The 27,994-nt window shown below is 39.2% G+C and overlaps 1 protein-coding gene across 1 annotated transcript; it reads left to right on the forward strand.

The window, feature by feature from the left end:
- The first annotated feature begins 19 nt into the window (after nucleotides 1-19).
- il17rd (interleukin 17 receptor D) lies at nucleotides 20-27,992 on the forward strand. The gene is made up of 16 exons (XM_063910692.1): nucleotides 20-151; nucleotides 9,336-9,390; nucleotides 12,373-12,495; nucleotides 16,108-16,226; nucleotides 17,058-17,178; nucleotides 17,952-17,996; nucleotides 18,772-18,923; nucleotides 19,341-19,406; nucleotides 19,564-19,618; nucleotides 19,950-20,060; nucleotides 20,811-20,995; nucleotides 21,689-21,804; nucleotides 22,483-22,740; nucleotides 23,508-24,014; nucleotides 24,289-24,560; nucleotides 25,438-27,992. The coding sequence occupies exons 1-16, from the start codon at nucleotides 32-34 to the stop codon at nucleotides 25,560-25,562; spliced, it is 2,430 nt and encodes an 809-aa protein (XP_063766762.1). The 5' UTR covers nucleotides 20-31; the 3' UTR covers nucleotides 25,563-27,992.
- Nucleotides 27,993-27,994: the final 2 nt, after the last annotated feature.

Consider the following 27,994-nt stretch of genomic DNA (forward strand, 5'->3'; position numbering starts at 1 on the left):
TATCTCAGAGTTGTACAGACTTGAGGGAGGAATGGCGGCCCCTCGGAGTTTCTTCAACACTCTCTCAGGTTTATTTTTGTTTTTAAATGTCTCTTGTGGATCTACGACCTCTGGCAGCAGGAGAGCAAACCAGGAGCGATGCAGCTACAAGGTAAACATTAAAAATGTATTATTACCGGTTTGTTCATCTGCATTTAAGCTAGTTAAAGCTGCTACTGTTGCGTCGTCTCAAGTGTCCAAAGAAGTTCACTTTTCGCAGATGTTTCCGTTGGTTTTCTGTTACACATTTATGTAGGTGTAAAGACAGTTTATCTATCTTAATAAGCTTCCATTAACTTAAGTTTGAAGATACAGCTTTGTTCGAACTGTGTTTTATGCGCAGTGTTTTGAAGACAGGTTGAGTCAGTCACGCTACCTTTACCTGTGGCAGCTCCTGTTCGGACTATTGTTACGGAACGTAACCAAACTCCAATTTTAAAAAGCACCAATTTTAGGATAATCTGTTCTGCAGTAAACCTGCCGATACAAGAACAAACTGTAAACTGTTTCTGAATATCACTGATGTCCTGTTAAATTCGGCACACATAAAATCTACCATAGAGAATTTTAATCCAAAGAAACCGACATTGTATATCTGGTTTACACTATTAAATTCCAAAAAGACAGCTTGTGACTATGGTAGCTACACTTTAGAGTATGAGTTGTTTTTGAGAAGGAGAGTGACTCCCAAAGCTCATATTTATGTACTTTTATTGGATTTCGGAACAGACTATTTGAGTAAATGGTTAAAACTCTAATAACATAAAAGATTTAGCCTACTTACAATTTACTTAAAATCAATAAAGTTGATTGTAAGACCTGTGTGTGTGTGTGTGTGTGTGTGTGTGTGTGTGTGTGTGTGTGTGTGTGTGTGTGTGTGTGTGTGTGTGTGTGTACCTTTGCTGTCTGCTTTAAACCAAACTGCTTTGAAGAATATGCTAATGGTCGTTTCTTTCCAAGCTTCTACTTGGTGCTGGGTTATAGATATTTCAGAAGGATAAAACACAGGGCTTCTACCTCTTTGCATTTGAGTATTGTGGTTGAGGGGAATACCAGGTAGTAAAAAGCTGATTTCCTGCCTTTTGTGTGAACTGTTAAGAACATTTGATGTGGAAAACAGGAATCTGTGAAGTGATGCACCGCCTCCACTGCTGCTCCGCTCCTGAAGCTTTGTTTCTGGTCATGAATAATGAACCACTTTTTAGCCTGCACCATCATTATTACAGGGGTCTAATGTGTGCACTGTGTGAAAAAAGTTTAGGGTCACATTTGAGTCATCAAAACAACCACTTTATGGTGTCAACATGTCTCAAAATACCTCAAAATTTGTTTATAAATCTTTACTGTCATTCAAACCACATTTTTCCAATTTTTCATACTTTTGTCTTGAGCTCTCATGTGATTGCCCCTGTGTCATTTTGAGTTATAAATGATCTGCAAATAACTTTCAAGTTTTATTGATCAATCAATAATCTGATTGGGACCCAACATGTTATCATTGTTTTAAGCTAGTGTAAGATATTTTATCGCGCAATTTACATTACATTACATTTGATTTAACTGATGCATATATCCAGAGTGAGTTACAATAACTTTTTAAAGTTAAGTTAATACATTTATGTATTGTAATTTCCTATGCACATTTTCATTTTCCTGTCCACCATCATTAAAACATATGCTATTTTCTGTTTGAAAATCAGAATAGTTGGCAGTTGTTGATATAATATTAATTGAATGACTTAAGTTGTTAGGTCTACAGTGAAGCACTGATAAAAAGACCAAGCTTTTAGAAAGTTATTTGACAATTTTAGTGTTTCTTTGGTGAAAAGTGTGTGTGTGTGTGTGTGTGTGTGTGTGTGTGTGTGTGTGTGTGTGTGTGTGTGTGTGTGTGTGTGTGTGTGTGCACGCGCGCGTGTCTGTATTATCCTGGTTTCCTCTTTCTGGCTTTGAAGTGTTTTCTACAGGAAGCTTCACACTGTTTACTCTGCTGAAACATTCCTTCCTGCAACCCCCCCTGCACACACACACACACACACACACACACACACACACACACACACACACACACTCTCTCCTCCCCCCTCTCGCTCCTGCTTCCCCTCTCCTTTCAGAAACACACACACATCAAAGGCTGCAGGATGGGGGTGTGAGGACCTGCTATTCTACAGGTGTGAGGTTATTAGAGCTCAGTGTGTGTGTGTTGGTGTGTGTGTGTGTGTGTGTGTGTGTGTGTGTGTGTGTGTGTGTGTGTGTGTGTGTGTGTGTGTGTGTGTGTGTGTGTGGTGTGTGTGTGTGTGTGTGAGAGAGTAGAAGGCCCATAAATACTCTGCTAGTTTTACATGTCAGCTTCCTTTGGAAAGGGTCCTGAGTATATTTAGAGTACATTACATTGACATTAATCTAAAAGCGATTCCTAATCTTTTTTTCAAGACTATATAATCCAGTACAAAGCGCACAATTTGACTGACTGTATGTTCAGTTAATTGAGAAACTCCCTCTGGAGGGAACACAGGGATTATTGTTTTTTTTAATGCAGGGCTGTATTGATATTAACACAGGTGATGCGCCACTGCTCTTCGTCCTGCACATTCTATATTTGGTGTATTTTTGTGCTGCGTGGAAATTCAGTAAATCCCAGAACCTGATGTAAGAAACAGTCCCTGAATGTTTCATAAATCAGGTTTCACTGTAGAGAGCTGGAATGAGGGATGATTTAGGACGATGTAAAGTCTCTCTGGTTAAACATCTGCTGAAAACATCACGTGTCTCTGCGGAGGAAGACACGGTGAAATCATTCAACCTCTCCTTCATTCTCCCTACTTCTCAAAGCACGTTTCGAAGTCATGTATCCCATCATCCTCTGGGGCTTCGGTGTGTTTTTGGCATCAGAGATCCGTTCAAATCTTCACGGCTGGGTGGGCGTTCAATATGAAACACGTGTGCTTTTTTTCCCTGGTTTTCTAGTGACTAAAGTAGGCAGGAGGTGAAGAACGGCATCACCTCTTAAGTAAAACATCTCATATGTTTTACTTAAGGAAATATGTTTTCATGGATCAACAAACTTTAAAGTAGTTTAAGGTTAAAGAATCAGATCAGAAAATAAGTTTCAGGTACCATTTCTGTGACGGATGTTTTATTTCATTGTGTTTGCTGCAAAAATAAGGGGATTTGTGGAGTTTTTAAGCATGGTATTTTCAATTCACATTCTTACTTTTACTTATGTTTTCTACAATTATTTATTCTATTTATTATTATTTTTTCTAAAGTGAGGCAACCGCCACCGTACCCAATTCCTCCCAGAATAATTAAAGTATGGTGATTCTGTAGAAGGCTTGTGGCATTCTTTTGTTCTTTCAAGGAAGTCAGTTTGTTCCTGCTCCTGTCTCTGTAAGAGCGAGAGTTTTAAAGACAAACTGACACAGCAGGAGAGGAGCAGCTCCTCCTGGGCGAGGAAGAGGAGGAGTGATGAAGAACAGGGGTGGGGGATCATTGAGGAGCAGTCATGCAGGAGGTGGAAGCTGCAGGTTTTGTTCCTGTGGTGGGAAATCTCTGGTTGGCTGCCCCCGAACACACATACGTACACGCACACAGATTTTTTCTCAGGGTTTGAATTGTTGCACCTCACTTTTTGTTTCCAGTGTTTCTCTCACAATCTTTTTTTTGTTTTGTTCTCAAGCTGCAGAGCTGAGATTAAATGTGATTTAGAAAAATGTATTGGTAATATCTCACAGGGAATAGATTCAAATGTTGTTCATTTTGAAGAAATGGTGATCTATAGATTTTAGTGGTCATGGGTCAACGTGTCTGTGACCTCAGGAAACACATTTTCGGTAATATTTTATGAACTTACACGCTAATTATGTTTAACACAAACGCATAATGGTTTAAATGACAAATTGATGATATTCTGCACAGAAATGCATGTTAACTGCAAAGCATTTAACCACCAGGCAATTCTATTTATTTTTTGTTTAGAAGAAGAAAAACATGGACATGTGTGCATTTCCTATCATCATATCAGTTAACTGATGTTTTAACATTCGGTTCTTTCACATAGCATCGTTTTTGATATCATTATATAGTTAAGGACAGGTTTTTTCACATTTCACCTGATAAATTGTATTTCTTTATTATTAGGAAAATGTTAATTTGTGTGGGAAATGTAATGTTCCTATTGTGCTCTTGCATTTAAATGTTTATGTATATAATCCGTATTGCTCATTCACTGTTTAAAATATCCACATAGTCACCTGTAGATTTCTGATGAGCTATAGTGAAACTCATTGTTAAAAAAAATATACATTTTTCTTTTCAGTGTCTTAGATTTTAGCGGCTATTCATCCTTAGACCTCAAAATCAAACAGCCCTCGCAGGATAAAGTCCAGGCAAGAATTTACTTTGTGCAGTTTATTCTCTCAGGTTTGTTACTTTTACATCTTCTGTTGCCCTGGTAAAAAAAAACATATGCCGATCCGGTGCCAAAATCGATATCAACTATACCAAAAGAGACCCTTTGACCGAAGCTGCCTTTTTAAAACAAAAGCATCAGCAACTAATTTACTATGACACTGGATAATTGTTAGATTACTCTATACTTAAGAGCCATAAATTACACTCTTAACTACGAAATAACAAAAAACAATGCAAAGCTCCAACATGTATATCACAATATAACTTTGACTGGACCTCATGCACCTGGTGGTGCTGGCTATTAAACCAGCCCCCACCAAAATGCACACACACACATACACACACACATACACACGCACGCACGCACGCACGCACGCACGCACACACACACACACACACACACACACACACATACACACTGCTATTGTAATGCAGCCATGATGCCCATATGGTAATGTTTGTGTGTGTGAGACAGGAAGACATTAATACAAACAGGGCTGGGTTTCATAGCCCAAGGGCTTTCTCATGGATGAGACCTTCATCAGCTTTGCCCACGGGACGCCGTTAGTCTTCAAAATAAATACGGTTTCTGATTCCCCCGCCGGGATCTGTGTTACTTTTGGTAATATCAGAAACGAGTTCCGTCAAACATTTGTAATCCACTTTGTACAAAAGTATCTGTTCTTGTGACATTCTTAAGTCCTGATAAAGTGTAGTTGCAGCTTAAGTCAACAGAATTATGAATCTCTTCGTGATTAGGTTCAACTTCAGTCCTTCAGTTTATAAAGCTCAGTACACAGCTCTAGTTCTGATTCCCCAAACGGCACCGTTGTTGCTGTTTGTACCTCAACTCCTGAGCAATTTGTTGATTAAAGGTCAGCCTGTGAGGTTGTCCTGTGGTCTCCGTCCCACATCTGGAACTGGTCTGCTCTCACAAAACAAAACGAGAGGGATGGAGAAGTCTGCTATGTGAACCTTGAAAATTGTAATTGAAGGAGTTCCTGTTTAATCAGATCCCTCCATCTTTTCTTCCCCACTTCCTTCCTTGTCTGCTGAGCTTGTGATTACCACTCCCATAATGCTTCACTCCCCCGACCCCCTCCAAATCTTCCTGTTGCTGTATCGGTTTCCTTTTTCCTTGTTTCCTTGTGCTGCCTCGCTCTTTCCTTCCCTCCAGCAATTTGATCCATTGATGTTCAACTAGCTTAGCCTGCAATTAGCTTTCTGATTACTGCAGGAAGTGTGTGTGTGTGTGTGTGTGTGTGTGTGTGTGTGTGTGTGTGTGTGTGTGTGTGTGTGTGTGTGTGTGTGTGTGTGTGTGTGTGTGTGTGTGTGTGTGTGTGTGTGTGTGTGTGTGTGTGTGTGTGTGTGTGTGTGTGTGTGTTTGGGGATTCCCCAGGGAAAGTCTGCTTTCTTCAGGGTTGAAGTTTCCCTGTGTTTTTTAGATTTGTAGACCTCTTCTGTTCTTTGTAGTAGTTTTCAAAAGTGAACAACGCTGAGCTGCTTTTCAAATATTTTTTTGTTACTTGAAATGAATTGATCTTTTCTGTTCTTTCTTTTTCTTTTAGGACTTTCTTTTTGTATTTGTCTACTGATGAGTCTGAGGTTATTCAGGCCTCAGGCCTCAGGGCATTGGTGTGTGTGTGTGTGTGTGTGTGTGTGTGTGTGTGTGTGTGTGTGTGTGTGTGTGTGTGTGTGTGTGTGTGTGTGTAATAATGATTATTACCAGTCAGAAACACCTGGCAACAGGAAGGGAGAAAATTGTCAGTTGTAAAGATGAAGGATTGGCTCGTGGCATTGGGCAGGGTCAGCTGGAGGCTTGTCACGATACAAAAATTACGACTTCAAGACGATTCCTAACTCAATATTCTCTAAATTGCACCACATCGAAACATTTTAAAAATCAAGAACATTTATGTAATAATAGATTCAATTTTTTTTTGTCAATTCATGGCAGGATGATGTGATAAGATTACTTGAAATGAAGTACCATAGTGTGTTCATGTATATTTTATTCAGTGTTGGAAGAAGTAATCCGATTAAAATTTACTTAATTAAAACTTAAAATACTTTGTTCTTAAAATACTCTTTTACAAGTTATCGTGATTTCAAAGTATTAAGTGAAAGTAAAAAAGTACTGTCGAAATGTACTTAAAGTACTAAAAGTAAAGGTACTCAATCTGTACAATGACCCATTTCAGAATGATATAAAGTACTATTATCATCTAAATTTACTTCAGGTATTAAAAGTAAAAGTACTTGCTTTGCAGAATGGATCTTTTCCCAGTATGACATTACTTTGGTTATCATATTATCTTGTGTTTATCACCAACAAATACTTTTAGGAGCACTTTTATGTTGCAGTTTGTCAATGTGAACCATATGTAGATACTACAAATACATATAGATACCGTACAGATTAGAAATACAGTACTGCATTATACCATATTAGTATACAATATACTGTATATGAACAATGTAACAAATTTTGTTTGGTATTTACCTCTAACGTGTAGTGGAGCAGAAATGTAGGGTAGCATCAAATGGAAATACTTAAGTAAAGTACAAATACGTAATATAGGTGCAGCACTTGAGTTAATGTACTTTTAAGTTTAATGTACAAGTAAGATTTGATCTTTTCCAAATTACAGATATCGTGATAGATCATTCGGACGATATATCCCACCCTAGTATCCTAATATTTCTAAAACCCTTCAGATCTGTGTAGATGATTCTCGTCTCAAGTCTTTACCTCACAGATATGCTGCAGGAAAAAGTCGCACCAGACCCCCTTTTTTGGTCTGGGGTTGTCAGGGAAGTGTCTCAGTGCAGCCAATCAGGGATTGCGCTTTTTTTTGTTGTGCTGTCAGAAACCTTTCCTTGATTTTAATTAGCCCCCATTTCATGCTGCCAGCAGGACATCTGCGCACACAGCAGCATGTAAACCCCTGGAGGTCAAAGGTCAGCACGGGAGGCAACACATGTAATGAATAAAAACATGATTGGACCCTGTGTGTGTGTTTGAGTGAGTATCTTCTACAGAAACTGGATGGGAGATATTTAAGTTGTGGGATTTATATGTAAAAACACAATTAATTGACCAAATAGGAGTCTAATATGAAAAGTAAGAAAATCACTTAGCTTCTAAATGTAATTTTGATGTCTACTACCGTCAAAAAAGTCACTTTCTAGTTAAAGCCCCTTTGCTCCTTTAAGACCTCGTAATATGCCTTCCGGAGCTGAGTCAATTTCTGTCAATGGAAAAGTGTGTGTGTGTGTGTGTGTGTGTGTGTGTGTGTGTGTGTGTGTGTGTGTGTATGTGTATGCGTGCGCGTGTGCATGTATTTCTATCTTTTTTCCGATCCCCACTTCTTCAAAAGGCTGTAGATGGTTAAAATTTGGTTTCAGGGTCCATGTTAGTGCTTGTTTGAAGGTCCTGGGAATGCATTCTGGCAATGAAGGGTCTTCACAAGTATATAATTACAAACGTGTGTGTGTGTGTGGGTTGTTGGGGCATAGTGACTGCTAATTAGCATGGCACACTTTCTGTTACACACAAATACACACACACAGTGGGGAGTCTGTCTGATTGGTTTCAGGTGTGTTTCTGTTTGTTGTGTGACCACAGATTGACACCTTTGTAACAAGTTGGAGAAAGAGTGTGTGTCAGGGCAACATACAAACAAGGTCAAAGCTGTAAAACTTCAGAAACATACCTCATGAGACTCCACGTCTTTGTGTTTGGAACCAGAAAAAAGCAGTAAATGTTCACACCTCATCTCACTCCTGATCGTGTGTCACTCTCTGCTCTCCTTTGTGTCTGATAAAGCTTTAGATGACTAAACAACACCGTTTTAGAAATACTAAACCCAGGGAATGTTTCAGAAAGATTTCGAACAAGCAGCCACATGTTGTTGTTGTTGTTCCTCCAGTCAGTTAGATTATTAGATCAGTTTTATTGAGCCCAAGTTGGGTTTTTTTCTTTTTTGGACGAGGACCCATGCCAGTGTTAGGATGCAGTGTGCAGCTATTTCTATACAGTGTAGTGTGGGGGTGCGTTGCTTGATCAGGTGCACTTTGACTGTTCTTGGTCTTTCTGGGACTTGGATGGGAAACCTTCAGGTTACCAGGCCACGTCACCACGGACTGAGCAACTATTGGCCCAGAGAGAGGGGAACCTAAAGTGTAAACAACTTTCCAAAGAGGGCTGCAGCTAAAGATTGTTTTCATTACCAGAACTACCATTTCTTACTGCAAAAGAACAGGTACTAGTTTAAGTACATGTAGTTACCGATCCCCACAATGACTATAATATATGTTATCTTTAAATGACTACTTTCACCCTAAGTATAATATTTTGGAGGACTTCTACTTCTGACATAGTATTTAGAATTGCATCCATGTAGTGCTTTTAATTTTTTCTTAATGACAACACCTTGGTAATTCTTCTTAATATAAGAATATCTGCTTATATATATTTTTTTTCCCCCTCCCTAATATTGGTTTTGTCATATGCCACAAAAATCCAATATATATCCAATTCATCTTGTGCTTTTTATATTTGACTTGGTGTCCCTTTTCTCATAAAACAAGACATATATGTTTACAATAAAAGTAGAACAATACAGAGAAATATGCATTATTGTATGACATCACTCCGATGTTTGGTGTGAATGGGGAAAAGAAATGATGAAATGAGTAGCCTAAGGGTAAATGATTAGAGCATGTTATTTGGGAATGTCTTTTTTATGTCTTTTTTTCTCTCAACATTCCTTTTCAATCTGCGTTATTGACATGAGGCCTAGGAAAAACGTTTAAAGAGAAAGAATTATAACTGATAATAATGTAAGTACACATTAACATTATAATGTTTCTCTGTCTTTCAGGTGCAGTCTGATGCTGATGGAGGTCGCAGGTTGGCCGTCACCCTCAGAGCTGACAGTGAGTTCCTCTTTAATTCTTTAAATCTACACAATGACTTCCATTCATAGTTATTCATTCAGAGTTATTTTCACAATACATTTATAACATAAACTCTTTTTGATCTTTGAACATAACATGTTTGTTTGCTGCCAAGCTCATTCTGTATTATAATTTAAAATTCAATAGAAGAATCCAATAGACTTTTGTGGAGGGAGCCAGTGTGATACTCACGTCTGGGTTGGCCTACAAGAACACGTCGCCATTGCAGCACTTTATTGCAGTCCATTAAAAATGTTGACCACCTTCTGTCCTAGATTTTGACACTATTAAAGCAACCTTATCTTTTGGTATCAAACTAATAACAAATAAAACAGATGTATCTCCATGAATGAAGTGGGGAATGTTATGTCGGCCTCTGTGGAGTGGTGAAGGAATAGTCCTTAAACCAGGGTTTTGCGGTTTGCTCATCCATACTTTTTACAATTTTTGGTTAAACGCGTGAAATAAGTTGACATCACATCGAACAGTAGCTGCCTTTAGCTTAGCGGTGGCAGTGTGAATTTGTGACCGAGCTGCTGTTTATTTTTGTTGATGCATTTACACTTTAATGTGATGTAAGTATCATAAATATGTGTTGGCCACAGATCAGACTTTTTGCTGTTCCGAGATGTAATGAAAAGAACCTTTGGCTTTTTGTCCAGGGAGACTTTCTGAATTACAGGTCAGCCAACACCTTACCAATCAACATTCAGATCTACGATATCATCCAAATCAATGTGTAGTTTCTTCTCCTCACACATATAGAGCAGAGCCTTTTTTCCTATTCCATCATTGGTTAGCATGAAAACCTGAAGCCCCCTACCATCTGCGCTTCCACCTCCTCTTCCTTTACCTCCTTCTCTTCCTCCTTTACCTCCTCCTCCCCATCCTCCTTCTACTCTTTTGTTCCTTTCTCTCTTAAAGTCAAGTTCCTGAGCCGTAGCCGATCCCTGCCTCCTGCCTTTGTCTGTGACCGTGAGCGAGAAGCTCTTTCAGAGTACTGTGTGTGTGAAGGAAAGTGTGTGTGCAGGAAACACTTCATCAAACTGCAAGTTAACTATACATAGGAAAGGTAAATAATTGTTCTTCTTGAAAACAGAAATATCATAAAAGAAAGTTTAGTAAGTAAGGAAAAAAAGTTATAATAATCACGCCAGCTGTTTCCCTCTATTCCCAGTCAATCTAATCCAAAGACATATTAGGTCGTCAGTAATGTGAAGGTCAGGGGTCAGAAGGTCATGTGACTTTTAAGATGACCAAGCATCCGGTCCTTAAGACCAGATTAGATAAAAAAAGTGTGGAAACCCACAAAGTAAAGCACTGAGGTGTGTTAGCGGTCTGTTAGCATGACAATGTGTGTGTGTGTGTGTGTGTGAGTGTGTGTGTGTGTGTGTGTGTTGAGGGGGTGACACTCGCACTGCTCCCTTTCCTCTCAACCTCCATTTTTTGGAGGATGGACAGGAGTTTTCTTCTCAATTTTTTGCAGTGATGTCATTGGGAATATTAATCTGGGTGACCTCTGACCTCCAAGAAGTGACTGACAGAGGTGGTGAAATCACATAAAGATACGATTCTGTTTAAGATTGTATTTTTTCCTTATTTCTTCCTTAAGCTAAAGTGCCCAACCTGATAAAAGTTATGATAAATTAAGACAGATTGAAAAGTAGATGAAAGTACATGAAGAAGAGCAACTATTCTAAATTCCTTTTCCTTCTTACAAGTTGTTTGGGGAGGAAGAGGAATTTAACGATGTTCCTCTTCTTTCATCTGTTTCCTCATCTCCTTTAAAGATAAAACTCTTTGTAGATGAAAAGCTTCTCCTCATCATTCTGTAGAGATTGTATAAACTGCTTGGTCATGATATAGAGGATATTTCTCTGTGCATTGAATTAGAATTAAAGCAGGAGGAAGAGGAGCGTGATGGTGAAGACGAAGGCTTTGCTCCTCATCCATCACTTCTCCTTTGGCCCTCAATCCTCCTCTTGCTCTTCTCCTTTGTCTTATAAATACATTCTGAATACAAAGAGATGGAAAAGAAGAAGAGGAGGCTGCAACCTTCCCCTCCTTATATCATATAAATAAGCTTTATGATGGAGGAGGAAGGGGTGGAGGTGGAGGAGGAGGAGGAGGAGGAGGAGGAGGAGGAGGAGGAGGAAGAGGAGCACTCAGCTGTGACCTTCTGCTTTAGCCCTGAACATGACCCAGCTTTGAGGAGGATGAGAGGAAGAGTAGCAGTGATTTGTGTCGCATCACTAAACTCCTCTTCCTCACCTCAATCCTCTCCATCAATAGGTGGCTGGCAGGAGGAAAGAGGAGCAGTCAGTCGTGTCTGAGCTCACGCCTCTTTTCTTTCTTCATCCTAAGTCCAGCTTTTCTCCTCCGATCCCTCTCAGTTCATGGCTGGATGCTCTTCCTCTTCCTCCTCCTCTTCTTCCCCCTCTGCCTCTTAGGCATTGTTAGGGACCGGAGTCATGTTAACACGTTTTGTTAGAAAATGAATTAGACATTTCCTGCAGAAACCCTGGAAATCTCTTCACTCAAATCCTCAAACAAAACAACTCTTCCACGCTGCATTCAGGGACAAACAGAAGTTTTACCGCTCTGTTTACTCGCAGTTGTGAGGTATTAAAAAGTACATTTTATCAAGTTATGTATTTCTCGGGGCCAATTCACACTTCTAATCCACTATGTTTCATTGGCAACAGTAGTCACATCGCTGATTAGCATTTTTAATATAGAATACAAATTGAGCTACCTAGAAATATAAAACGTATCTAGAATCAGCCCCACCTTAACTAGGCTAAATTTTCCTACCATGATAGTAACTTGTACTAAATTGGGATCTAATAAAGTCTAATAATAAAAGGAGAGGACGATGCTGATAGTGTAATCATTTAAGTACGTAAAATGTTTGTGCTGTTGTTGATTTTATTTGTTTTGTTTCTGTCTCTGTTCCTACAGATTGTTCAATAAACTACCCGTTGGGGAAACATGTTATCCACGAGGTGGCCAACGTTTCCTTCAGCCATCTGGCCTGCGAGGATCAGGCTGCTGTCATTGTCCACTGGTCTGCAAGTCCACTAGGTACCTGTCTGTCTGTCTGTCCGTCCGTCCGTCCGTCCGTCTGTCTGAATGTCTGTCTGATTACTTGTTTGTGTGTTACATGCTTCTCCAACTTTCCTTCTTCTCCAAAAAACATGATGACATCACAATGTTTCACTCGTGCTTCTATTGGCTAGCACTCCAACACATTGCACATGATAGGCTAGGACGCAGGACATCTCAAAAGTGGTTGACCAATCACAACAGAGCCGGCCAGCTAACCAATCAGAGCAGACTGGGCTCTGGTTTCAGACAGAGGGTGAAAAGAGGTGGTGCAGCACAGGCAGTATGAGAAAAATAAAGAGCTTTTGAATTTTAAAGCATGGAGACATGTCAAATGAAGACACTTATATGAACCTGAAAAGAGCCTAATAGGTCCTTTTTAATCAAATGTTTTCTAAACAACTTCAAAAGGCCAAGTGACAACAACTCTCTATAAAGACAGAGAGAGAGAGAGAGAGAGAGAGAGGCACACAAACCACAGCACATAACACTCACAACTTGACTTAGAGACTCATCTGGACTCCGTACATAGGGCTGCTCATTTCAGCATGTACTCCATTACACTGTGCGCTAATAAACAGGGTGGCACATTAAGCATGCAAGCAGAGTACAGTGTGTATAAGATTATGTAGGTTTTATATTTGCAAAGGTGATATCAACTGATTGCAACAACTTGAATAAAAACAATTTCAAGTAATACTGAAAAATAAAGAACAATAAAGCTGATATCTAGCTTGACACAACTTTGACTTTCTATATCGGATTACTGTTCATCAGTAGAGAACAGTTTTTGGGAAGTTGTGGTTAGAAGAAAAAAACAAGAATTTTCACATGAATCCTTTATTTCTAAACCCCTCGTGGAAGAGCAGGAAAGAAAAACCTTCAAAGTGCTTAAATCAAGATTACCCAGCGCTGTATGTGTGTGCATGTGTGTGTGTCCCTTTGATCAGGCTCGGGGACTAAGAGAGAGGATCACATCTCACACTACAATACCTTGATTTGACCGTGAAGGAATGTGTGTGTGTGTGTGTGTGTGTGTGTGTGTGTGTGTGTGTGTGTGTGTGTGTGTGTGTGTGTGTGTGTGTGTGTGTGTGTGTGTGTGTGTGTGTGTGTGTGTGTGTGTGTGTTTGTGTGTGTGTGTGCACGCATACTGTAAGGTGACCCTCTCTCTGTGACAATACGGCCCCTTGTTTTCCCCCAGAGAGACAGAAATGTTCCATGTCACAGTCGCATGTGAGCAGCAGCCAGAATCATTCATCTAAAGAGGGGAAAATCTGTCAAATATTCTTACAGAAACGTGCTCAACTTCTTTCCTCGTGCAAAGTGCAGAGTTAAAAAACAACGTTTGGATTTCATGCAAAGTGCCTGAATGTTTCCTTACTTGCAGCTGGAATAAATATGTTTACACATGAAGTGAAAACTGGACCTGACAACAGTTACTTATTCGCAATATTATTTAATACATCCTTTAGCTAGCTAACTAGCATACCTTATCACTAGCTCCTAACGTTAGCTTTAGGCTTCATTTACAAAATAGATTTTTTTCATGGGCATAACGTAACACACCATCACATATCAATATTGAAATGTTTTAAATCCTATGTTTAGGCTATAAACAGAAGTGGGAGTTGTACGCAGATCTTGTACTTGAGTAAAAGTAGATGTACCAGAGTGTAGGAATACAGTAAAATTCCTGAAATCAAAATGTTACCCAAGTAAAAGTACAAAAGTATTGGGACCAAAGTAAACTTAAAGTACCAACAGTAAAAGTACTCATTCTGCAGATTGGTCCATTTCACAATATATGGGGGGGGTTCGGATCATTGTCCTTTTTAATACCTGATGAGTTTGCATCCCTGCATTAAAGCTTGTAAACATGTCACAGTAGAGGCACAAATACAAAAATGAACCTGAAAATGAGAAATAGGGCCTGTTTTGGTATTATGTAAATGAAGACAAGTAATACAGAAAAAAACAAACCAAACCCATGACAGCTTAAGCAGACAGATCAAACAGAGAAACAATTGTGTTAAGCAAGAAAATGTGTTCATTTTTCTTTTATTTGTTTCAAACACATTTATTGTGCATTTTATAACAAGCAAACATCCATCAAATAATGAAATGTAAATGTCTTGATCTAGCCCTGTAGATAGCGTTGGGTCGTCTAGTATGGTAATTAAAGAAGATCTTTAGTAAGAAGTTGAAACATATGTAGACACAACCTGAAATGATACATGATGCATCGCCTTGTTTTGTTTTATGCTGCTGCAACAAAATCTTATCTTATACTGAAGGGAAGCAATACATTAACAAAAGCTACAACAAGCCTGCCTCGCTGCAGCTGATGTTAATATGCAAATTCTTCGCCTCTGCAGCAGTCTGTCCTCACATCTACAGCAAAGAGACGGAGGTGTTCAGGAATCCGCCTCAGGACAGAAAAACCTGTTTTTCTTCTTCTTCTTCTTCTTCTTCTTCTTCTTCTTCTTCTTCTTCTTCTTCTTCTTCTTCTTCTTCTTCTTCTTCTTTTCTTCTTCTTCTTCTTCTTCTTCTTCTTCTTCTTCTTCTTCTTCTTCTTCTTCTTCTTCTTCTTCTTCTTCTTCTTCTTCTACTTGATGGTTCTTCTTCTACTCGATGGTTCTTCTCCTACTCGATGGCTCTCCACATAGAGCTAATAGGAAAAACATGTGTATATGTAAAGGTGTAATTACTAGATAGACATGTTTTCAAAGAGAGGGGGAGGAGGAGGATGAGGAGGAGGAGAGGAACGAGGAGGTGGAGAGATGGGTGGAGGAAGAAAACAAGAAGAGGAAACAAGGAGTTTAGAGGAGAGAAAGGTTAGAGGAGAAGACATGGGGAGATACAAAGAAAAAAGAGGGAGGCAACCAAAAGTTAAGGATAGGAGAAACAAACAAAGAGGGTGAAAGCGAGTACAGATGGAGAGAGGAAAGACAACAAAGAGAGGAGAAGATTGTGAAAAATAATAGAAAAAGGAAAAGGGATATGAGGACAAGAACGACAACCAGTTGGGGAAAGGAAAAAAAGGGAAGAGGAAATAGAATAAAGGAAATCTGGAGAGGAGAGGAGGAGATGAAAGGAAAGAAAGCAAGGGGAGAAGAAGGGCATGCAATGTAGGGAGAACAGTAAAGAAAGTATGGGAGAGGGGGATCCAAGAAAGGAGAAGAAAATAAAAAATTAAAAGGAGAGGAAACAAAGATTTCAGGGAAGGGGGAAAGGAGAAGAGAAAAGGAAAGGAAATAAGTAAAGGAGGAAGGGAAACATGGTAAGGAGAGGGGAAAAGAGGAGTAGGGGATAGGAAACAAGGGGAATAAAGACAAACATGTGGAGATAAAAGGAAAGGACATGTAGGGAGGAGAGGAAGAGAAAAGAAAACCAGCATCAGACAGGTGGAGATGAGAGGAAACAAGGAAATTAATGAAACATGGAGAGAAGATATAGTGTAGGAAGCAGATGAGGGGAAAAAAGGGAAGAAAACTGAAAGATAGACGGACAGCAGAATGAGTTAATGAGGAGAGGAGGAAAGATAAGAGGATGGATGTGTATCCTTGAACTTGCTATTTGTATCTCCTTCAGGGATCGAGCACATTAAAGGCTTCAGAGTTTACCTGGAGGACAAGAACCCCGAGGGGAAGCAGTGTCAGCACCTCCTGCTCAAAGACCCCCGACAGCTCAACTGCTCCTACAAGAACACGGTAACTCAAAACATCATCTGCAAATCTGTTTCAAAAAACTTTATTCAACACTACATGTTGAGCAATAATCTTTTTACACATTAATGCCGATATCAATATTAATATTCTATTATATATTACACATATTCATATTTTGACACATTTACTATTGTATATTGTATTGCACACTTTGACTTTAACTTACTTTTTTTATATATGTTTTTTTTATTTTATTCTTAAATGTAGCAGCTGTTACGTAATCCAATTCCCCCTGGTATGAATTAAGAATGCTGATTGTAATAATTTACCCCATTGAACATTTTGAAAATATTTTAATATGAATGAGACTTTATATTAGATTAGATTATATTAGATTTTAAAACAATTATATTTCACTTTATTTATTTATTTAAAGATATTTTTTGGGGGCTTTTTGCCTTTAATCTGTTGCCTTTAATAGTGGAGAGTGACAGGAAAGTGGGAGAGAGAGTCGGGGTGTGATCCGGGAAGGACCACGGGTCGGGAATCGAACCCGGGTCGCCGGCGTACGGTGCAGGTGCCCCAGCCAGTCGCGCCATGGCCGGGGCCTATATTTCACTTTTTTACATAAGTGATTACTATTTAAATGCATTTAAATAGTAATCACTTAATACAATGATTGCAGCAGATACAATCAATGACCGTCTCTCTCTGAGTCACTTTACTTACTGATATATTTTTGGTGCTTCCTCAATTTCCTCTGAATGTCAAGAGACTGTTTACTTTCCTGCTCTTTATGTTCCTCTGTACTCTCTCTATTTTTCTGTTGTTACCAGACTCTTTAAATTATTTATCGTTGTTTTATCTATGCAGAGGCTGAGCAGTCAGACGTTCAGCGGTTTGACCTTTGACACCGATTACATGGTTCGTGTTGTTCCTTTCCCCACGCTGATGAACGAGAGCTTCTTCCCTCCATCCTTCCTCAGGACCAACTGTGAGTGCTTATTTCAAGTTTTCATAGTAGTGATGGAAAACTATTGGATCATAGGGAGGAAGATTAGGGCCAAAAAATATTTTGAGATCCGGGATAACGAATTAAAGTCAGAATTATTTTATATATATATATTAAAAAAAGCCTATTTTCATATTTGTTGTCTCCTGCTGTCCCACACAACACAAGAGCTAGATAAGAATTAAATTATCTTGGTCAAAACACATGATCAAATTGATATAAAAAGCTAGTAACAAAGACAGTGATTACTGTGGGTTTGAAGAAATTCAATAAACCTTATTTTCATAAACACATGAAATAAAGTATTTCACAAACAAATTAAAAGTGTATATCTAAAAGAAATGGCATACAATAAGAATATTACAAATTACTGTGAAAATGAAAATTGTCTAATTGTTTGAATTTAAAAGAGGTGGTATTATGCAGAAATGTTGAAAAAAAATAGTCTTACAAGACGGAACATGTCGACAGCTTTAGAGTTGGTTGATTTGTTTTACACTTTATGCTAATTTAAGCTAATTTATCGCAAACCTTCGATTATGGTACGCCAAGAAATGTATAAGCATTTACACATCCTGGACTTCTCTCTGAAAAGGAGCAGAGATACAAACTAGTATTCATCTGAGGAAGACTGACAAACATGTTTGCCCAAGATGTCAATACTATTCCTTCAACATATGTGAGGAAGAGGCTGCATTATGAGAACATAAACAGACAAGTGTGTAATCATTTCTGCACGTGTGTTTATTTTACAGCGTGTGAAGTCCTCCTGGGATCAGACAACCTGGTTTGCAAACCATGTAAGTTCCTCAGTTTCGTCGTCATAAGTAAAGCCACATGTACACAGAGTGGAGATAGAGTTAGTGCACGGTTTGATGTAGACACAAAACATTTCTGCAAACTGGTTATCGCATGGAGCCATGAAAACCATAAGGGAACTGTTGTTTTCAGATCTCAAGTTGTATAGATTGATTTCTGGCTCAGGTGTTTCACATTTAAAGCTTACCAGAAAAGAGAGGGTCATCTGTGCCACCTCTGTGAAGAAAAAATCACTTTACCCACATCAAAACTAACAATTAGTTAAGTAGGTGTTAAGTACTTTTGGAAATGTTCATTAAGACAACAGTTTATATGGAGAAAGTAAACCAGGAGCAGGTAGGTAATGAGTATATATATGTTACTATATTATGATCAAATTACCTATTAAACAAGTCAAAATAAATAAGGAACTTTGGTATCTGGCACGTGTAATTAATATATAAGGACTGCTAAAGAGCAAACAGTACATTTCCAACTCAACAGCAGATCATTTTTTCAGCTAATTGTTTAGTCTATAGAATGCCGGTTTCTAAAAGTCCATGATGAGATCTTTCTAATCATCTTGTTTCATCAGTCCAAAACCAAAAGATTATAATAATAAAAAACGGAATAATCAGGAAATGTAATTTTCTGTGGCTGAACATTTTCCACCGTTCAGCCACAATTAATTTAACTTTGAATCGATTATTGAAAAGTTTGTGAGTGTTGGTTGAATGTCCGAGAGAGAGGAGGTTAAGTTATGTTCTGTCTGTGTAGACTGGAAGCCAAAGACCCTGAACGTGTCACAGCTGGGGTCCAACCTCCACGTTGCGTTCGACCAGGCGCCGAGCTCCTTCGGGTTCCACTTCTACTTCCTGTACTACAAACTGCGGCAGGAGGGACCCTTCAGACAGCAGCGCTGCAAACCGGTGAGTACAGGGTTGTTATTGGAGAGCTCTCTGAAAGCCACCACACTCCATAGACAAAAACAGTCATTCTACCTCACACAATCCGGGAGGGTGCTGGTCTACCGCTGCCCCCCTCTGGTTAGTGTGTTTGCCTCATTGTGTTGGTTTTGATTCACCAAAGTCACATGATACCACCAACAAAATAACCGATCGATGCAGCAGTAGACTGGCACCTTCGATGGTCCTAAGGTACCGTTACTGGTTTTGTTAACCGAGGCCTTGAACAGAGCATAGATAACAGCTTCAGTTCTCTGCCCAAAAAGTGGTGAAAATATTCTAAATATAGCATACAATATAAAAGTCTTACCTATGATAAGACTAGTTCTGCCTGCATGAAAAGCTACATTTCTGTTTTAATCGTTTTTCTGTTTCTCTTAGGACATGAACCAGTACAGAACTACATGCATCCTCCAGAACGTCACTCCAGGGACTTACATTATAGAGGTACATAATTGCAGTGCAGGGCTGAGCTTCATTTACACACCAGAAACAGCACGTGGACTTAAATGCAAAACACGTGATTTAAAGACATCAATTTGTCCAATCATTTTATGAACAACGTTTTTTTCCTCTCCTTCTCTTCCTTTCTTCTCTGTGTCAGCTGAGAGATGACAGTAATACCACCAAGAGGCAGACTCAGTACCACGTCAGCCAGGGTGAGACACGCACACACACACACACACACACACACACACACACACACACACACACACACACACACACACACACACACACATACACACACTGCTGCACACCGTTCTTTCTGTATAAATCAAGTTTTATCTGATAATAGAGGGGACATATCAGGTATATTTTCAGGCTTGTACTTGTAGTTTGTGTTTCTACTGGAACATGTTCAAAAAGCACCCTTTATTTTTTTCACATTACAAATCAACTTCACTGACGACTCCTCTCTGCTCGCACTACTTTATAATGTTGAATAACCAGGTTCTTGTCTCATGCTGGGTGTGTTTGTTTTAACTCCAGTTCACTCCCCTTGGGCGGGGCCTATCCGTGCCATGGCCATCACCGTGCCTCTGGTCATCATGTCTGCCTTCGCCACTCTCTTCACTGTCATGTGTCGCAAGAAACAGCAAGGTGAGAGCGTTGGTTGTATTGCTTATTTCAGGTCACTATCCATACATCTCCAAACTGTGTGTTTAATTTACAGCCTCTTTTAGTCTCAGTAACTCTGTGCAGGGTGCAGTAAGACTTCAACATCCACTGGTTAATGAAGTGGTTGAGTAATCCTGAGCAGTGTTGGTATGTGACAAAGTATTTTTCCAAGTACAGATTTGTGGTACTGGTTTTTTACTTTAGCATTTCCATTAAAAGCATATGCTTGTTCTACTCCTCTACATTTTAGAGGAAAATATTGTCATTGATACATTTTCCTATCTCTGAAAAAATAATGAAATACCCACTGAGCATCCATCTAGTTTTCTACTTTTTTAACTAGGTACGAATGGCGGACTGGCTGACTGGGGTCACTGCTGATGTTTTTAATGTCGTAGAACGAAAAGTGATCCATCTCCTAAATTTAGGTCAACCACAGACCTTATTTCGAGCTATTTTCCAAAATCCTACGGAGAAATCGAATTCACTCTTGAGACGAGGGAACCGGAAGTTGTAAAATGCTAACTTACTTCCGGGTTTTAGGACTCGTTCCTGCGGCACTCTATTGTGCAATTAGTACTTCTACTTAAGTGAAGGACCTAAATACTCCAACACTGGTTGGACAAAAACTGTTGGTGCATAAAAAGATGCTCCATTATTTGAGAATGAGCTCTATGTAACATTCTTCTCATGCGTTAACCCTTATTGTCTATTTGTCTCATATCTTCTCAGAAAACATCTATAGCCAGCTGGACGAGGAGAGCAGCGAGTCGTCCAATCAGAGTGCAGCATTGAACCCGGAGAAGCCGTGGCCCCGCCCCAAAGTCTTCATCTGTTACTCCAATAGAGACTGCCCCAAACACATCGCCGTCATCCAGAGCTTCGCCTACTTCCTGCAGGACTTCTGCAGCTGTGAGGTGAGACGGCAACAAAACCGGAGAGAGGAGGAAATGTTGAATAAAATAAAATGTGAATATCAATTGGACATTTGAGTCTTCTGGTCAAATTGATTTTATTATTCTGATCAAGAATAATAGTGCAGGTGTGCCTAACAATGCACCTTAGCTGTAAAATATTGCATCTTGTGACTAATAGCTAAAGTATAATACATGCGCTTTTTCCAAATAAGACCTTATTCATAAACATATTTCCAATACTATGGGCTTGGTGTCACCTACTCTCAAACTTAAAGTAGCTGTACGTTTTCACATATCTTTAATAAGTCTTATGATTGTATTTGTAAAAGCCATGAAATCAAGTCTTAAAAGAGGAAATATGCTGTAAAATGAATAATGCATGTAATGGTTTATACTTGGGTATTGGCATTTGTCACAGTGACTGACTCATACATGTTATAATTAACTGTTATCCTGTGTGCGGGGTGGAAGAGAGGGTGAGTGGGTTGCTGAATCTTTTCATTACCTACCTTTTTTTGTTAACTGTGATTATTCTAATCAACATTTTGTGGAAGATATAGTAAGTATTTTGGATCTCAGTAATACTTATTTCAAGCCCAACCCCAGCTGCTAACCCAGTTTTAACTTTTTTCCTAAAGTTGCTACAGCACTTGTAATTTAACATGCTTTAACATGCTCGTTTCTGTTGTTTAGGTTGTGTTGGACTTGTGGGAGCACCTGGAGATGTGCAAAGAAGGTCAGATGTCGTGGCTCAGCAGACAGCTGGACGAAGCAAACTTCATCATCACCATCTGCTCCAAAGGCCTACGGTACTTTTCCCCTTCTTGTCTGCACTACTGTTATTATTTAATTGAATAATAACAGATACATTACTATTATTATTAATATCATTATTATTAGTAAATTATTTTTATTAAAGTGCTGTTATATTAACAGCACTTTTGAAGATTTCATCTGGAGTGCAGTGCAGTTGCAGTTCCTATAATGTCCACTAGGGGCCGCTAAAACACTTTTAAGATTGAGATACAGCTGTATTGATCCCCGGCTGGAAAATGTGGTTGATTCAGCTAAACAAGGACAGAAATAATTACAGATTAAAGTATAATTGGAGGTATATGAGTCAAAAATAACAATAAGAAAAACAACTGTAATCTCAGTTCATCAACAAAATACTTTTTTGTTTTTGTTACAAAATTAATACATTTTGGTTTAAGACGATTATTTTTTTTTAATTCAAAATTGTCAAAGAAATGCTGTTATCAGCCTCTCAAATACAGAGATTTCCTGCTTTTTTTCCTGTTAAATATTAAAGAGTTATTATGACTATGGACATGCACGGACATCACCTAGGACTTTAGGATGTGAAAAAAATGTTTCGCTTGTTTCTGACATTTTATAAACCAAACGATTCATCGATTTAAACTAGATTTTCAGATTGATCAATAAAGAAAATAATAGTAAATTGCTGCTCTATTTCCTTCCTGCAGATACTACGTGGAGAAGAAGAGCCGCAGAGGGAAGACACCAGTCAGTCGCCGCAGTAACAGCAGCAGCAGCAGCTGCTCCCCTATTGGTGGATCAGGGAGTGACCTGTTCATTGTAGCCGTGGCCATGATTGCTGAGAAGCTGCGATTGGCGAATCAAAGTGAAGGGGGTGGATCTCAGGAGCTGCAGCGCTACATGGCAGTTTATTTCGACTACTCCACGGAAAACGACATCCCCACCATGCTGAGCCTGGCCCCAAGGTACACAACTATGTGGACAAAATAGCAGAAACAGCAGATCCTACTATGTACACGTGGCCAATTTTTACAGCTTCCAATTTATCTAGAAAATATTAATAATAACAAACAAAGATGTGTTGATCATTAGTTGCAGCCATAGAGAAAACACATTTGTATTAAGTAAATAAAGGGTAATGGAAACTGAGAAAGTTGCAGTAAAAAATGTGAAAAATAAATAAATTAGAAAAAGAGATATGGGTATAAAGTCGGACAAAAAACATTCTTTATTTTGTTTAAAAATAAATGTGTTTCGATGCTGCTTTGTTATACAGTCTGCCACAATCCCACGCACACTGACCCCCAAGATTGGAAAATGTTTTATAAAATAGCAGCAAATAGCATAAAGAATGAAAATTAAAGAAATTAAGAAACGCACATGCTCAAAAATGTATTTAATTATTTACACATATTTATTACATTTTGGAATATATTAACTGAGCCATGATAGGTATATTTGAGCTTGACATAACAATTCAAATAATATATAATATTAGTTTTATATAATATTAAATATATAGTGAGGAATAAAAACTAAAAAGAAGCAAAACAAAAAGAAACAAATGAAACTGCTCTGATGAAAGATTTTTCTACAGTTTTGGTCAGTGACATAAATTCAGTTATAATTCCTGTAGTTTAGATATTATTATAAGGAATCCAGGAATGGTCGGCCTGGGCTGTTGTATATCTGAGCTCAAAATAATCATCGCCATTTTATTTCCTGCGTTCAGGTTTAAGCTGATGGACCAGCTGCCTCAGCTCTTCAGCCGGCTCCACTCCAGTCAGTCCAGTTTGTCTGACCGAGAGTCTCAGCCTCACAACGTCTCCCGGAGGAACTACTTCAGGAGCCGGTCGGGGCGCTCGCTGTACGTCTCCATCTGCAACATGCACCAGCACATCAGCCAGAACCCGGACTGGTTTGAGAAGCAGCTGGCTCCTTCAGGAAGTCCCTCAGCCTCCTCTTCCTCCAAACACACTCCAGTCCCGGACCCTAACCCTCCTCCAAAGCCTTCCTGCTCCTCCTGCTCCTCTCAGTCAGAGGGGAGGTGTGACTCTGGCCTGGTGCTGAACGAGGTTGTTGTTAATACGCCTTCCCTAGAGGATGGAGAGGGGGCACCGGGGAGGAACATGCTTCTGCTGGCCCCTGGCTCCACTTCCGGCCTGCACCCTTGCCCAAGCCCTATTCCCAGTCCTGGACTGCCACACTGCTCCCTGTCCATGCTTGGAAGCACTTCAAGGTAGATTAAGATGTTACACCACAGAGTTTTTTTTGTGACGGCAAATTAAACATGAACTTTACTTTGGTCTAATGGGCTCAAATGTTCGTTCATGAAACAACTAAAACCTACACTGCACTTTTACGACCACTACACAACATCACTGTTAATAAAAAGTGGCAATGTAAGTGCGGGAATGTTGTGGATGGTATTTGTTACAATTTGACCAATGAGAATTGCGCATAGTATTAGACCCCTCCTCAGTCTGACTGCTTTTGCTTTTCTTTTCCTTCAGGTCAACTTCTGGCATATCTGGACTCTCACCTGAGCAATCTTCCTCCTCCTCCTCCGCTCCCTCCATCCTGCAGGACGTGGTGCGTCCTGTCCTAACTGAGGCAGAAGAAGGCCGCCACTCACCTCCAGAGGTCCCGCCACCTCGTGATTCGGGCATCTATGATTCGTCCGTCCCTTCTTCAGAACTTTCCATTCCCCTGATGGACGGCCTGTCACATGACCAGGCTGACTCGTCTTCTCTGGCAGACAGCGAATCGTCTTCTTCAGGGCTGGGTAAGGCAGACACTACAACTTTTAAAAATGTTATTATGATTTTATTCACCATTGTAGAGCTAAACATATGTGTTGGAAGATGATAGAGAACAACCTTTGTACCATTGTCTGCAGAAAGTTGTTGTTCTGCTGAAGCATGCTAAATCTTATGTAACTTATCTAACTAGTTCAGGGTCACTTACATAAGGATAACATGCGACTAATGTATGATCAGTATTTAAAGTGCCACGTTGTCACATGGACTTTGAAGAAGATAGTATAAAATCTGTGAGATTTACTGCTGAAAAGAATATTATCATTTCAATCACCAATGTGTCCGTTTTTCAGTGTGTCATATTCCTATGTTCCTTAAAGAGGCCCTATTATGTTTTTAGGGTCGTCCTTTTCCTGTATTGTGTGCTATAGATTTTAGTACATGTAAATGGTCTGCAAAGGCTAAAATCCCTGTGTTCCCTCCAGAGGGAGTTTCTCTCCCACGCACTCCTTCGGCCTGAAACGCCTCTATTGGACTCCTTTGTAACATAATGACATCACGATGTAACATCAGTGATTGTATTGGCTAGCACTCCAACCTATTGTACATGATAGGCTAAGGGGCGGGACATTTCTAAGTGGTTGACTAATAACAACAGCGTTTCAGACTGAGGGTGAAAAGAGGTGCTGCAGCACAGGCAGTTTGAGAAAACTAAAGCGCTTTCTGAACATTAAAGCATTGAGACATGTCACAGTAGAGACATAAAATACAAATATGAACCTGAAAAGGAGCAGAATATGGCCCATTTCAGTAACAAACCGAAGATAGCATCCCATGGGACAAATTCTGCTCTCATTTACCCCTGGGACTGAAGATACTCATTCCTGGCCCTGTGTTTTTCAGGTGATGAGGAGCCGCCTGCTGTGACGTCGCTCCGTTGCAGCGCTGCCACAGTTTGTAAAGCGGAGCTGCACCACCATCACCACCTGGAGCGCGTCGACGGACTTGCACCTGTGGCCTCATTGTAGGGGACCAGCCCAATGATGTCATAACAGACCCTAAAACTAATCGGCCTCGTACCAGAATCCTCTCTTAAAAGTAATGGAGATTATACTGGAATTAACTCAATGCACTGCAGTGGTTCACCTGTGGAAGATACTGCTCCGTAGTAACTATGGTACCCACTGCATGGCAAACCTTGTCTATGGAAGTTATTGCATTTAAAACGGCCTTGGTAACTATGGTAAGCGCTGCGTGTTCAGAATAATGATAACTACGTCAACCACTAAGTTATATGACTATCCTCCCTGGTAACTATGGTAACCACTAAGACCTTGGAACTTGTTTACGATTGTGTAATTTCCACTGCATGATATGCCACGATGTCTCACCTGAGCTTCTTTTTTTTCCCAATCGTTTTCCATTTTCAGACATTATTTTACTTTGTAATCTTCATGATACCAACTTGGTACTAAGTGAGCCAATGTCAGCCATGTGCCGATGCTATGAGATGGACTAAAAGAGGCCCTATTGCTTTTTTTCCCTTTCCTCTAGTGTGTTCTATAGGTTTTTGTGCATGTAAATGGTCTGCTAAGGCTGAGATTCCAAAATTCCCTCCAGAGGGAGTTTCTCTCCCACACAGTCGCTCTACCCAGAATTTAACTTAGAAACATCAGTCTGCAAAACTACTACAGCACAGCACAGCATACACTTGACACACCTTTTTTGTTTGCTATTAATTCACCGAATATTGCATAGAAAATGATGTCACATCAGTTTAAGTTAGTGTGGGGAACAGCTGAGAATCCTGCCTGTACTGAGAGGGTGCTATCAGCACTGAAAACAAAATGCAAAAAAAGACTTGGTACCAAAAGTGAGATTGTTGATGTTGAAGCATGCAGTAGAAATGAGGCACAACCACTGAATGCCTGGTGACTGTGGTAAGAATGGTAACACCAGCCACAGTGTGTACAGCACTAGTGCCTCGGTTACTAAGTTACCTTGTTTGACTTTTGAAGTACTGGATCTACAGGTGTTGGCAAAGTCGACCAAATCAATCCAAAGACTGCCTCAGCACTACGATTGATTGACAGCTGGCTCAAGTATGAATTGATGTTCAAGCACTTTCTGATGCAGGAACGTGGAAAAATACAAAGCTACATGTTCTGAAGCTTCCAGAAAACAACAACTAACAGGATGAAAGAATCTTCTGAGGTTCTGTGATTACCCACAATGATTTTGTAAAAAAAATCTGCAACTCAGAGGATATTATACCATATATATATTCATTTAGGACTCAATAAGAACTGAATTATATGGGGAAAGCCACATATTCAGCTATGTAGACCTTTAATATGTTTTGATAAGCTGCCATTTATTCATTTGTGGTGCCTTTTTCATTATTATTCTTTGGGTTTTAACAAATATGATTGTCCTGATGAGTTTAACGTTTATATTTGTTGACAATAGCTCATAACCAAAGCAGCAAATACGCACATAACAGCTGCCTAATCTCAAATCAATAAACTGTAAGATAACTGTTAAAGAAACTGTCAGAAATGTACTAAAACCCGCTAATGTTATATAATATGGTGGACAAGTTGTGATATTCTTAGTTTTTCTCTGCTTTCTAATTAACAAGTTCAGAACATGCAATTCAGACTCATTCAGCTGGTGGCTAACATATTGAAAACTGTGGTTACATTGATAAGCTTGTGGATACATATTTTAAAGTTTTGAATATTAGTGTTACATTTATATTCATGTATTTCTGTTTTAATTCTTATCTAGCATTATTGCAGGAAGCAGCGATGAGGAGGGCATTATGGAAAGGGTTACTTTTGTTGTAAAAATCCTTATTACTAAACCACTTTGAAGATGCAGATATGGAAGCCCATTCATGCCAGAAGAAAGACAAATTCATGAAATGTTGTAAAATAAAATTAGGAAATAATATCACGTTTTCTGGTTACTAAGTCATAAATATGAGATACCGTTTAAGTTGTGGAACAAGGTAGTCATAATCTTAACCTAACATTTGTCTTAATCACTTTTGCATATCTCATTATTGTGACTAAGTTGTTGTTGTTACTTCATTTGAGAGTTTTATTTGAATAATTCTTTGCAAATGAGCTTCCATACACTTTTATCCAAGTTGTGTTTCTCCTTTCTCATGGTTTAAACCACCATGTGTTTAAAGTTTTATAAACAGTTTTTATTTTCCTGCTCAAATGTTTGGGTGACGACATGGTTGAGCATGTTGGACGAGATGATTCAGCATTTCCTACTTGTAAATAGTATTCTTATTTTTATTTTAACCCTGGAAATGTCTGTTTTGCTTCAATTTTATAAAAGGAGTCGTTGTTTTACTATTCTTTCTACGTTTGAAAGTAATGTACTGTTTTAAAGTACCCTATGTAGGAAATAGATACATTCATCAAATAAAATGTTTGTCTTTGCA

This window comes from Eleginops maclovinus, chromosome 20 (assembly GCF_036324505.1).
Source record: "Eleginops maclovinus isolate JMC-PN-2008 ecotype Puerto Natales chromosome 20, JC_Emac_rtc_rv5, whole genome shotgun sequence".
Classification (NCBI taxonomy): Eukaryota; Metazoa; Chordata; class Actinopteri; order Perciformes; family Eleginopidae; genus Eleginops; species Eleginops maclovinus.